General features: G+C 41.0%; 2 protein-coding genes across 2 annotated transcripts in view; one reads left to right on the plus strand and one right to left on the minus strand.

Moving 5' to 3' along the window:
• The first annotated feature begins 414 nt into the window (after positions 1-414).
• ssr3 (signal sequence receptor, gamma) lies at positions 415-2,917 on the plus strand. Its single transcript, XM_069668426.1, has 5 exons — positions 415-619; positions 1,092-1,218; positions 1,820-1,918; positions 2,299-2,430; positions 2,619-2,917. Exons 1-5 carry the CDS (start codon positions 487-489, stop codon positions 2,683-2,685), a joined length of 558 nt encoding a protein of 185 aa, XP_069524527.1. The 5' UTR covers positions 415-486; the 3' UTR covers positions 2,686-2,917.
• A 143-nt stretch (positions 2,918-3,060) lies between these two features.
• The window catches only part of kcnab1a (potassium voltage-gated channel subfamily A regulatory beta subunit 1a), a 69,812-nt gene continuing 59,692 nt past the window's right edge, over positions 3,061-13,180 (minus strand). Inside the window, exons 9-14 of the mRNA XM_069668528.1 lie at positions 11,995-12,080; positions 10,458-10,578; positions 10,030-10,124; positions 7,707-7,827; positions 7,081-7,169; positions 3,061-6,903 (exon numbers count right to left, since the gene is read on the minus strand). Coding sequence (XP_069524629.1) covers positions 6,814-6,903; positions 7,081-7,169; positions 7,707-7,827; positions 10,030-10,124; positions 10,458-10,578; positions 11,995-12,080 — 602 coding nt within the window. The 3' untranslated portion in view covers positions 3,061-6,813. The remainder of the gene's footprint in view (positions 6,904-7,080; positions 7,170-7,706; positions 7,828-10,029; positions 10,125-10,457; positions 10,579-11,994; positions 12,081-13,180) is intronic.

Below are 13,180 nucleotides of genomic sequence, written 5' to 3' on the forward strand. Positions count from 1 at the left end.
CTATTTATTTATTATATTGATTTTAAACTTGTTCCTGTGAAAATTTTGTCCGGTCCTCGTGTGAGTCATCAGGGATGGGACCACACGAGGGTGCCAGCTTGCACTTCTGACTGTGTACTTATTTATTTATCTGTTGTCTGTAACATGCTCCTGATGCTGCTGTTGTGAATGTATGTATGGTCTGGGTGGACTGTAAGAACTGAATTGCCCATTGGAATGAATAAAGTTGTCTTAATCTGAATCTGAAACCAAGAAGAGAGTGAGGAAAGACTGTATGTTTTTGTGCGGTAACAGGTGCATTGTCTATGTTGTCCTGCGGAGGGCAGCAATAAGCTGAGGTGTATTCTGTCGTCTAAACGAAGAAGAAGAGGGAAGTCGGCGTATTTCCGGGTTAATGCTGACGCGTCCCTCTTCTCTTAGTACACCGACGTGTCAGTCTTCTTGTGTCCAGAGCTGAGCATCAGACAAGCCGGTCAATCCACAGACATGGCTCCTAAAGGCAGCAACAAGCAGCAGTCAGAGGAAGACCTTCTTCTCCAGGACTTCAGCAGAAACCTTTCAGCAAAGTCCACCGCTCTCTTTTACGGAAATGCACTCATCGTTTCTGCCATCCCAATCTGTGAGTACCAGAGACTGGGGCAGCTAGCGACTGCTAGCTAGCTAGCTAGCTAATAGTGATTTAACTAGAGGAGTAATTTGGGGAAACCGATTAAATGATGTGTTCGTCAAGAGTGCAATGAATGAACTTTAATAATCCAAACACTTTCAAAACATTACACCACAATATCTTATCAATACGTGTGACTGTGATGTGCTAAAGTTGTATTAACGCAATTGCTACTCGGATGTAAAGTGTGATTAAGTTAGCGTTACTGTAGCTTGAAGTAACATTACAAGTTAGGATAATAATATTAAACACTAGCGTAATATTGTACTCTATGTGACTATGATTAATGTTTGGAGAGCAATCTAAAAAGGCAATCTTCCCCTCACTGAATGGAAGGAGTTATTGAAGAACATCTGATTTATAACATGTATATAACCAATACTGCATATCCTGACTTGATTATTGATTCACTCTGTCCTTCTAGGGCTCTTTTGGAGGATTTGGCACATGGACCTTGTCCAGTCTGCAGTATTGTACGCTGTGATGACTCTGGTCAGCACCTACCTGGTGGCCTTTGCCTACAAGAATGTCAAGTTTGTTCTCAAACACAAGTAAGAAGGATAAACATACAACTCTGTATTTGACCATCTGAAGGCATGAAGGTTTCATATTGAGAAAAATCTTTCACTGTTTCTGACATGGGCTGCATGGTGATGCAGTGGCTAGCACTGTCGCTTTACAGCTGGAAGGTCCCTGGTTCGAATCCCGGTTCAGAGAGCCTTTCTCTGTGGAGTTTGCATATTCTCCCTGTGCATGCATGGGTTCCCTCTGGGTACTCCGGCTTACTCCCACAGTCCAAAGACATGCTTTTTAGTGACTCTAAAGTTGCCCATAGATATGAATGTGAGCATGAAAGGTTGTCTGTCTCTATGTGTCAGCCCTGTGATTGACAGGCAATCAGTCCAGGGTGTGCCCTGCCTCTCGCCCAACAACAGCTGGGATAGGCATAAGCCCCCGCGACCCTGAGCAGGATAAGATAATATATAGATATAGATAATGGATGGATGTTTTAGTGGTGGATGTTTCTGCCCAGGGACCACAGATATAAATTTGCCATTTAACTAACTCTGACCCAAAAATTGTGTTGTGCACGGCCCCTTTCGAATGAATGAATAAACTATCTAAACTAACTTTTCTCTTTTCATACTCCAGGGTTGCCCAGAAACGCGAGGATGCTGTTTCTAAGGAGGTAACCAGGAAGTTGTCTGAGGCAGACAACCGCAAGATGTCCCGCAAGGAGAAAGATGAGAGGTGAGACATGCATCATCTTGTTAAGCCGTGCCTCAGTACAATGTGTTGCTCTTTAACTTGTAATGTTACACTAAAAGCTTTGGCGAAAGTTTTTTTTAGTGCATTTTGTCAGAAGGGTAGTCCTACTCAACTCAGGTGGTACAACACTGATCACATCTGATAATAAATATTTGTTCACACAGGAGAAACGAAGTGCCCACCAAATGACATGCATCGATTTTTCTTTCAACATTACTTTGATGTAATGGACATGGATTATTATTGGGCATATCAACTTTTTATTAACTTACATCTCTAATTGTACGCCACAAGAAAAAAAGGCAATGCACTAACCAAAGTCTAAATATGTGTTAAATAAGTGTTATTTTCTCTTTGCCCAGGATCCTGTGGAAGAAGAATGAGGTCGCAGACTACGAGGCCACCACCTTCTCCATCTTCTATAACAACACTCTCTTCCTGGTCCTCGTCATCGTCGCCTCCTTCTTCTTGCTCAAGAACTTCAACCCTACAGTGTATCCTTTAAACCATAAATGTAATCTTTTTATGGCTTTTTTATGTCTTCCGACATCGCTGCTGAGATGTTCAGGAGGGAAGATTCTGCATATTTCCAAACAAATTCCTTAAACATCTGTATTTATTTAGCACATTGTCATTTATTTCTATGCCAGTGCTTGTTTTTTCCTTAACCCCATTTTTCCAGAAACTACATTCTGTCCATCAGTGCCTCCTCGGGACTCATCGCCCTGCTGTCCACAGGCTCAAAGTAAAGGAGAAAGAAAAGCTGGAGGATGGAAGGGAGGGGTCTGGGTAGGATGGGAGGGCATGGGCCAAAGATGGGTTTACACTATATTGTTTTTCACCAAGGTTAGGAGAGGGGTTTAAGGGAGGATTGAAATATCACATTTCAGCTTCATGAAATTCATGATCAATGTCTGGAGGGTGTTTCTCCAGGTCTGTCTTCTGTTTTTTGTAACAAATAAAGCAACCAGGTTAACTTGTCGTCTGTGTTGATTTTGTACGTCTGTTTCAAAGTACTTGTAGTTTAGTAAGTTTAATAACCTGTTGATTATATTCAGGTTTAACTTATCTAATACAGGGATTTTTGTGATAAAAACAAATGCACAGATGTTTCCATTGGCAATGCATTTATTCATAATCACACTTTGTTATAGACTATGTACAGAGAAAACACTGTTAAGGGAAAAAATAATATACAGATGGCTTGCATGTCACAAAAACAAAAGAAAACTTGATGTCATTCTGCAGCCTACATATACATGTTGTAAGAAACAACACTGATCTGTAGAACAGGTCACAGCCATTGACAATTACACCAGAATGGATGTAAGTAAAAGATAACGTGTCATATTGTATAACTGTCAAGTTATCTGAATCAGTTTTATGACAAATTTCGGACACTTAACAGTTTGTAGCTTTGTCCCATTCTGGCCTCTTGACTTATTTCCCAGCATGTGAACATGGCTTATGCCCATAGTTACTATTCTCTCACAAAAGTGACAGATTTGTCCAGTTTTCCCACATTTATCATTGAATGTATGAGGTTACGTGTAATGTCATTGGGACATTGTACTATTCGCTTTCTATCTGACAGTCGAGTCGAGAGTTTGTTGCAAAGAATGTGGAGCTGGTAAAGACGTAGTGACCCTTTCTTAAAACAAACTGTCGGTTTATGAGACAAATGGCTCGTGGAAGGAGAAGATTCTGTTTGTTGCTGCATTAAAAATGAAGCACATTTACATCTCTGTGACGAGTAGTAGTATGATTAGAAATAGTCAACATAAAGGCCAAGCCAGAACAAAGCCATGGGCTGAAACGAGTGTAGGATTCAGTAGATGTCAGGAACTGTATACTTCACTTTGAGTCGATTTCCAGTTACTTAACACAAACCGTACTGTGAGGGTCCTGCTACTTTGTTATTTTTCCTAATGGAGTAATACATAACATGTACTACAGGTCGGCAAAAACAGAATATGTGAATCTGCATACATATTGTTCTGTTCTCACTGTATTTGTAGAACAGCTTTCAAAGACAGTTTAACAACTTAGAAACTTGAAAGACATCCCTGAATTTTTTTTTCCTGTAGCAGGATTCAAATCAAGGCACTCTGTCCGGATGGAGAAGTCTCCACACACACTGGCAGGCCGCAGTCCAACATTATCACTGAGTCAAACTATTAGGCAACCTGTTGACTTGTGCACAAACTAACAGTACATGACAGTAGTACACATCACACATTTACAGGAGTAGACTTTCAGCAAAGGGAGTGATTTGACCTTGAAAGGAAACATACTGTGAGGTAAATATTTGCCATGTGCTATTTGATATATAGACCACATATTGGCCAAGCTTTGTTGAGTAGAATCAAATGGATGTGATTCATCCATCAGCAAGAACAAATGTTATTCTGGAAGTTTTTGTTTGTTTGTACATGGGCATTTGTATTTCAACCATTATGGTGGTCAAGTCAATCCAAATAGACAAAAGGGGCTCTATTCATTATCTAAGGCCAGAATTCTTAAAATTAACCATTAGCCAAACATTGCTCATTGATGCTCAATTGAAATATGTGTAACAGTCTTATTGGCAAAAGTCTTAACGCACTGAAAGTTCCTTTGATCTGGAGCGTGTTTGTGCGACAAGACAACAAATCAGTCCTACAGACAGAGCAGTGACTAAAGTGGAACCTGGCCATCATTTCTGCTGATCCCTGTGATGGCTTGTTTTCCACATGAAAAAGAACCAGAACAACTTCACACAAAGGCGACAACCATGAGCTCTGGGAGCTGAGACACCTGGTCGGAGAAAATGTATCATTCACAGAGTTTAAGATTAGAAACTCATTCTTTAAATAATGCCATTATTAATACAGATATTATTATCTGACCTCACATTGCAAGAACAATAAATAAAATTGACCCTTACTCCTCATAAATATTTCCATGATATATCTTCCAGGAGCGTTCTGTGACAGCGTGAAGTCAGACTGGAGGAGGTGGGATGTAGAGTGACCGCAGAGGAGCAACAAAGTAACTCTATTTACATCTTATTTATATATTAGCCATACAGTACAGGCCTCATATGTAAGAGGCTTCTTCATGGTTTTGTTTATGTTACAAGGTATGCTTTAACATTTTATGTACATGTACTATCCCCATAATTCTCCAAACAAAAACAATATTTCAAAATGTCAAAATAAATTTATTATCTACTCTAAAATAAATACTGTAATCTTTGCCACATCCCAAATACTTTTGTGCCATTAACAAGCAACTTTTGTAGATATAACCATGACCAGCCGCAAGGTCATATATTCATTATATATATTATACGCTTAAGTCCTTTTCTGCACAGTTCATTGAGGCTATGAGCCATGCAGGTTCAGCTCACAGGCAGAAATAGAGTCAAACGTCTCTTTAAAGAAAGTAGTCCACTGTTTTTGCAAAGCGCTATTTCTCTCTTGTGTAATCTAGTGAAGCAGAGCAGCCGTTCCTCAAATAGACCACATGGGGGCGACATGCTTCAATCTTTCCTGATCCTACTGACACCGATGTTTCTCTGCTTCACAGGCGGTCACAGACAGCAGCCACGCGCGCAGTACTTTGGATCAAACTCCTTTCTGTTGTTTATTTTTGCTCTTGTAGAAAAGAAAAGAGAGGCACACTATAGCCGGGTATTCATGCATCTGTTGGTAAATACACTCAGGATTTGCAGCCTATTATATCTACTCAATACTATTCTGTGCTATACTAGATAGAGGATGGATACATTAGGTAGGTAGTTGGAAGCTAATTCAAGCTAACAGGAAACTGGCTTGTTGAGGCCTCATTCATAGCAGCATAGAGCAGGTCAGCTTGTCATTGCTAAACCTCAAGTTTCATGGGAAAATAACTGAGTCACTGTATCCCACGACTTCAGCGTGTTCCTCTGACACAAGAGGTGAAAGTATTGACTTTATATGGTAATCTTGTTTGCTGCACTGCATAGTGATTTAATGAAAGCACTGACTGACGGGGGATGGTCATGAAACTAAAGCTTCTTAATGTCCCCTTTCCAAAGGTAACTCTTGTTTATAGGTGTGAGGTGTTATCACTGATGTATTCAGCTGTGGTTCAGTAAGTCTCATGAATTAATTATGTGCTAAATCTGAACTTTGTGCTCAAACTAAACCACTTCTGATTAAAAGTCTGGACATTACAGATGAAGGCTTGAGAGTTGGGGGTCTGAGTGTTTGAATGTAAGTGGTACAAGTGAATAAATAACATACATTTCTCAACCAGCAAATTCTAGCAAGGTGCCCTTGAGCAAGGCACTTTTCTTCTTTTAAATACTTATGCAATGCTTTATCTAATGTACTGCTCAAACTGTGAATGTCTTAAATTATTTGAATTGTAAAGAAGTAAAGAAAACTATCAACAAACTCGTAAAATTCCTTAATGAGGCCCCTGGATGGAGTTGAAGTGAGATGAAGTGCTCTACATGGTGTCAGCATGGCACTGGATCTGAACGGTAACATGGTAAAGACTGAGCTCTGCATAGTTGTATTTAAATGGACCAATGCTTTTGATTTACATCAATGGACTAAGTTTTGTTTGAGGCTGCAAAAAAGCTGAGTGTGTTTAGCATCTCTTGGCTGAGCTGCACTGGACCTGAGATGAACCCGGCAGAGCTGATCTGAGCGGGACAAGTCTCAAGGTTACAGATGAGGTTACGGTATGCAAGGCCGGGCTTAGCAAGGCTGTTTGCTCCAGGCTGAAGTGGGGCCCAAGGACAGACCCATGGACTCTTAATATTGAACAAGAGGTCCATGGTAGCAGTATGGTTAAGTAGCTGGGTAAGCAGATAGGTCGACCTCTCCTTAGTCCACCAGCCTGGTCTAAGAGCGGTAGTCCTTCTTACTGTACGGTCTGTTACCCAGGATGTGGTCGATCTCAGACACCACATGAGAGGTCATCTTCGGAAGGACCTGAGCAAAAAAGACAGATAGATTTAATATACCTGGCAGGAAGGAAGTAAGAAACACCTAGATGTTTAAAGAGATTCAGAAATCGATAGAGCTGGAGGATAGCAGTGGAAGAAACAGAGCAGACAGGAGATCTGAACACAAGTAAAAACAGCAGTGTGTGTTCCTGTATGTTCCCACCTGTATGGCCCCGAGGTTCTCAGTAAGCTGCTCAGGATTGGACGTTCCCAGAAGAACTGAGCTCACTCCTTCATTTCTTAGACACCATGCTGGTAAAAGAAAAAAAAAGGTTTGATGTTTACACAGCGCCCACTTGATGGCGCACTGCTGCTTTTTACTGTCTCATAAGAGCCCACAAATAAGAGTGCTGGTTCTTGTCCTCTGCTTGCTCTTCTCAGATTCATATAACAATTTATCACAAATAAGAGTATTAAATAAAGCCGATGTTTGCCTTAGTCCATTTACTACAAATCATAAACCTTACATTACTGGCAGCCATTTTTCTAGTACAAAGCTGATTTTTAAATGGTTGGATTAGTTTTCTTCTTCCTTCCAGGCAGCTCACTTATTTTATCCTTGAACAACAATGTTCACAGATAACGTGTGTGTATGTTGTTGGATAGCTGGAGGGGAAATCAAACCCAGGAGACAAACAATAGGCAAACACAGACTTTGTGTGGGATAATCTGAATTTGTTCTTGCATTAAAAAGCTTTCTGTCTGTTAGCTCGGAGCAGTTGTGTTTCTAAAGCCCCGTTAAAGGCTGCTTTCACAGTATTTGTTCTCAGAGGGTGAAGGTCGTCTTACCCACAGCCAGCTGAGGCAGGGTGCAGCCCAGCTTCTCTGCGATGTGGTTCAGCTCCTTCAGCTTGGCTTGCTGCTTCCTTCCATCCTCACTGACTATTTTCTCCTTCAACCACTGATACGACTGGTCAGACAAAGAAACAACAAAAAGCAGAGATGGGTCGAACGGGGGCAGGTGTGAGTCTGAGTGTATATGAAGCGAGAAAGGGAAGAGGTAAAGAACTGAACTAATAGATGACAAAAAAGTCAAGGAGAGGTTGAGGCTGAGAGTCGTGATGAACACTGCAGGCGTGTTGCATAATGTAAACTTACCGACTGCAAAGACAGAATTAGCTTAAGTGCTACAGACATGCTTTCATTTAATCATCTATTTCACGAAGGCATGAATCGATCCGTTCTTCTACACTTACCAGGGCCACTGGCATATTGGTTGGATTGGGTTTGGATTGAATCTTGTCAAGCTTTTCTTGTTTTTTAAATGATAATTGTTCAGTGGGCTGTCTCTGGATGGCACTTTGTGCTGCTGGCTACCCCTTCCCCTGCATTCAGTCTTCATGCTAAGCTATGCTGACCATCTGCTGGCTCCAACTTTAATAGATCTTATCTAAAAAAGAAGCAAATTTCCCCAAATGTCCTTGGGGCGGCTGTGGCTCAGTGGTAGAGTCGGTTGTCTCTCAATCAGAAGGTTGAGGGTTGATGCCTGACTGCTACAGTCACATGTCGAAGTGTCCTTGGGCAAGACACTGAAGCCCAAATTGCTCCTGGTGGCATAGCCATCGGGTATGAATACATACTGATTGGAAATTGCCGCTTAGACCTTTACCATCAGCGTGTGATTGAGTGTGTGAATGGGTGAATGTGACAATGAGTGTAAAAAGACTATAAGTACAGTCCATTTACCATTTACCATTCTTTCATAACGCTTAAAGGAGAATCATCAGCATTACAGTATGGTTTGATTAAGGAGAAACACTTTAAGTACATGCTTTAGTTAGCTGGTTAAACTTTCTATTTGTTACAACTCTGTACGATGTCGTAAAGAAGAATCAATTATAAACAAAAGTGTAACGTTAGTTTTCTATGCACCAGAGACACCTTCTTAATGTTGTGTTGGACACTTGTCACGATGTATAACCATGAAACATCAAAAGGTGTTGACAGTCATTCACAGGGATTCTGGCTCAGTTTTTCACAGTCGAGATATAGTGTGTTGGCTCAGACAATAAATCTACTGGATATCTTCCATCTCATTTCACAGCTCATACCTTGGCACGGCCTTGTTGTTTACTATACAATCACATCAGAGCGTGGTATGCATTTTATCAATCTGTTTCTCTCTATAATTAAATCCCCTCAACGTTTTTTTCTTGAAACGTGGAATAATCTATGCTTCAGTGAGGATTGTTTCATGATTTTCTTGAAGTGTCTGTGAGGTGAACCAAGAACAGAGAGGCAGGTCACTGCTCTACAATGGCGAGAAAATGCATTAAATCTTACTTTTGAACAATTTTGAACAAATGATTTAACATTACAATAAAGAAGAAATGCTCTTATTGCTCTGACATTCGCTTGAATAATAACATCAGACTTTAGTGGTGTAGTATCTGACCTGAGATGTGAGTTGCTTACAGGTGACTCTGGAATGTTGCTAATGCAGGAGTAGTAAAACAAATAATATGCCCTGTCGTAAGTGATGTATATGGTACTATAAACATGCCAATAAGGAGATAACCATGTCAGATGTGTTGATGATTTAGGAGTCTTTTGGGTTGAAATGAGAGGGTCTTGGTTTTTGTGAAACAGATGGTAAGACAAACAGACACACACCCCGGACCTATATAAGTGCATGTTGAACTGCGTTTCGGGGAGACACTATTTGGCTGAGGGTGATCTCCCAGGTATTCTAGAAGCCTGACTGATGCTGATTCTTTGTAATAAATCTATGCTTATATACAAACAAGTCGGTGTCAACGGAAGTTCTTTTCATCATCTGCGCATCATCAATGTCTGGGAAACAACAGTGGCTCAAGTAACAAGCAAAATGACTTAGTAAGAAGACTACTGCAGGGGTCTTGTGCCCTTTTAATATATCATGTGGACCCATTAGTAGGTTCCCACAAGTGGATAACACAAACAGTCTGACGTCTGTGAAATCTGGGTAAATTGAAACCTCTCAATATAGAAAAACTTTTGCCTTAATGAAGAACAGTTACCGTGTATTAATTCTGAAACTAGTCCTTGGGTCTCCAGCTTAAGTCCTACAGTGATTAAAGTGGAGTGATAAAGTTAAATATGTTAAGGATCATGATGAAGTTAGCTTGCCTACCTTCATGGAGGCCCTGGAAGATTCAGGAATGCCATTTTCATATTTCCCTGTGATGATGCCGCACGCCAGCGGTGACCACGTCATCGCCCCAACTCCTGTCACCATGGAGACCAGCAGGAGTTATAAAGGAGGAGTTTTATTTAGATGCGATGAAGGAAGATGTGTGAAAAAATGTGCGAGAACAGTGTCAGGAAAGTGAAAAATGTATGAGAAGATGACAACAGATCCAATGATTACAATCAAAGGGAAATGAGCAGCGGAGACTGATGGAGGTGATTTTTTTTAGTTTAATTCATTCCATTCATTTACTCAGCTTGACAAACTGGGTGCAAGAATGTTCTGTCTATGGGATGTTTGTGCTAATTTGTCATCATCAGGCAATGGCTTATTTAACACAATACTACACAACACACTGCTAGAATACTTGCCGATCTTGTGGTAGAGCTCAGGCAGCTGCACTTCCACTTTCTCCCGCTGGAAGAGATGGTACTCTGCCTGCTCGCACACCGGCGGGATCAGATTAAACTGTCTTCCCACCGAATACGCCTCCTAGAGTTAAAAATAAGAAAAGGGCAAAGAAAGGGACTTGAATTATTGGATTTTGCGTTAACACTTTTTTTTAGAATAAAAGAACGAGAGAGGATAAAAGAAAGAAGAAAAGATGATGACAGTCAAGAGAACCGGTGAGGAGTGAAACTGAGAGAAGAGATGGGAGGGGGGCGTAATCAGCTCGTGGGAGCGTGGCACAAATTCAAATGCAGGGTTTAGAGTAAGCCACCTAATCAATATTCCATATCTGCACCCTCCAGGGCATCATATTCTTAATTTCTTCTTATCGGGATTCCCTCATTTCTTTCAAGAAAATGCACACACATGTAAACGAGTTTTTAAGCATACCCCACGCTTTTATTTTGAAGGCCTCCTGCTGTATAAACACGTCAGGGATGAGAGCACAGAAGTTTGACGGTAATCTTTTCACCGTAACACAAAGATAATGCTGGTTCTATCGCTCAACTTACAAATTACATGTTGCCCTTTTGTACTGTAACCCATGACATGAGCCTCGAGCCTGTGCGTGCATGTGCCACGTGTGTGTGTGTGTGTGTGTGTGTGTGTGTGTGTGTGTGTGAACACTGTACTGCTGCCTTGTCACGTACTCCAAGAAGCCATATTTACCCCATTCATTATTGATACTATCTAAATTACACAGCTTTCATCTGGGCTTGTGTTCTACAAAGATATCTGCTGGTGTTCACACATAGGCGATGTTCACACGTCGCGCTGCGCTAACAGGGGGAGGGAGGGTGCTAAAGACACCAGAGAGAGATGAGAGAGGAGAGAATGGGTGTTAGGTACTTCAATGTCACTATTGGCATATGTTCATTATGTTACTCGACTGTGGCTCCACAGACTGTATATATATTCAGCACTGCAGTGAGAGTTGAAACAGGAGGAATATTGTTTCTGACAGGAAGAGGAAGCAAAGCTGGAGGAGGCCGCTGTGCCTCTGTGGGAACACTTCCTACAAACACCTGTTTGTCCTTCAGCTCTAACACGGTCGGAGGTTCCATCTTTCACCCATTTGTCCTTCACTAGCACATGTCCAAGATGGTACAAGAAATGCGCTACTAAATTGGTTAATAAATGGGTATTCTACACATCACTGGATCAACATTAAGGATGAACAGATTGTTACAGAGCGAGTTTCAGCCAAGTAAAGAGACCATCTTCTGTTATTCCAGTCAGAGGGATATGAAATGTAATGCATGAAACTTTCCCCCTGAAACACTTTTGCATGAAATTAATTAAGTAATTTCTCAGCTCTGACTAACTGAGGCAACAAAAGGTGTTAATGTAACTTGAAATTGAAATTAGCACTTTTTCTGCTCCTTACAGAAGGTGTTGTTTAGAAACTCATTATGCTAAACTTTACTTTCAACTTAGTGACAGTTCCAGGCTGCTTACCATGATCTCCATAGCCGTCCACCGAGACGTCCCCCAGTACATCGCCATGCCTTGGTTGATCACGTAGGTCATGGCTCGAACGATCTCTGTAAACATACACACGCGCACAGATACACAGTCAGTTGGATTGACAGTGAATGGTTTATTGATTGATTCTACCCTGTATAGTGCTACAGACTAAAACAAAAGGACCAAACATCAGTATGTCTTTCAAAAAGCTGTAACATCCATCCTGAAAAGCTCCTCTCACCAGGACACTTTCCACATTTAGTTCAGCCGTGTAAAGAAACAAAACACATCCGTCCCCGCTGGATCAACCTTCAACACATCCAAAATTCATTCAACAAAACTGTTGAGTCCTTTTGGCTGCGTTCCTCAGGCTCTCTCTGAGGAGGCTCACAAAAAACAAAAATATTTCTCTTCATGTTTCTTTCTTTTCTTCAGGATTCAGGGAAGTGCAATGTCAAAGTGTTAAATGGAATGGAGTTAAATGAGGGTTTATTAGTGAGAATTAAAGAGACATATAATGTGTCATCCATTTGCTTTTTGTGCAGCTTTCCGAAAAAAAATTCTTCTTTCTCAATCTGTGTATTACACTATGCAGACTTTATTCACAAGCAACCACACAAAAATCTAACCACGATTTGAACCCTGACACACTTGAGCATTTAAGAAACAGAGTTACACTGAAAGTGTTTTGTTTATCTACTTTTTTAAGCATAAAAGATGAGCATAAAAAAACATCACGCACAAGGTTGAAGTGACTTTTTCCGAGGCAGCAACATGCTCTGAATCGACAATAACCAAGCCTGATGAAAAGACAAAGCCAAGGACAGAGAGAGGTGGATGAAACCCAGGAAGAATTTAAAAGGAAAGAAAAGATGAAATGGGAAGAATGAGAAAACGGATGCCAATAAAAATCTGCAAGAAAAGTGACAGACCAGAAAAATCAAAATCAAAATCTGGCCTTGAGAGCACACAAACATTTTGTGTTTCATTTTTTGATGCGCTTATAAAGAAAAATGAAAAACTCAGCCAAGGCCACCCACCTCCCCGAGTCCTTCCCACCTGCTGCCGCCTCACCCCCCTCCCTGACAGCCCTGTGGACAAACTAACAAGCTTACATTCTACAGCCGCTCTGATCACATTCAAGCTGCTGCATATTTAATGGCGCAGTTAGATCCAA

Source organism: Semicossyphus pulcher, unplaced genomic scaffold (assembly GCF_022749685.1).
Source record: "Semicossyphus pulcher isolate SPU_LCO1_2020_fin unplaced genomic scaffold, fSemPul1.0.p SCAF_19, whole genome shotgun sequence".
NCBI classification, from domain to species: Eukaryota; Metazoa; Chordata; class Actinopteri; order Labriformes; family Labridae; genus Semicossyphus; species Semicossyphus pulcher.

What these genes read in the sequence shown, in the direction of transcription:
- ssr3 (XM_069668426.1), top strand. Translation starts at nt 487, where the DNA reads ATGGCTCCTAAAGGCAGCAACAAGCAGCAGTCAGAGGAAGACCTTCTT. An exon ending in CGCAAGGAGAAAGATGAGAG is followed by an intron (nt 1,919 to 2,298) that starts GTGAGACATGCA and finishes CTCTTTGCCCAG; the next exon opens with GATCCTGTGGAAGAAGAATG. An exon ending in AAGAACTTCAACCCTACAGT is followed by an intron (nt 2,431 to 2,618) that starts GTATCCTTTAAA and finishes CCATTTTTCCAG; the next exon opens with AAACTACATTCTGTCCATCA.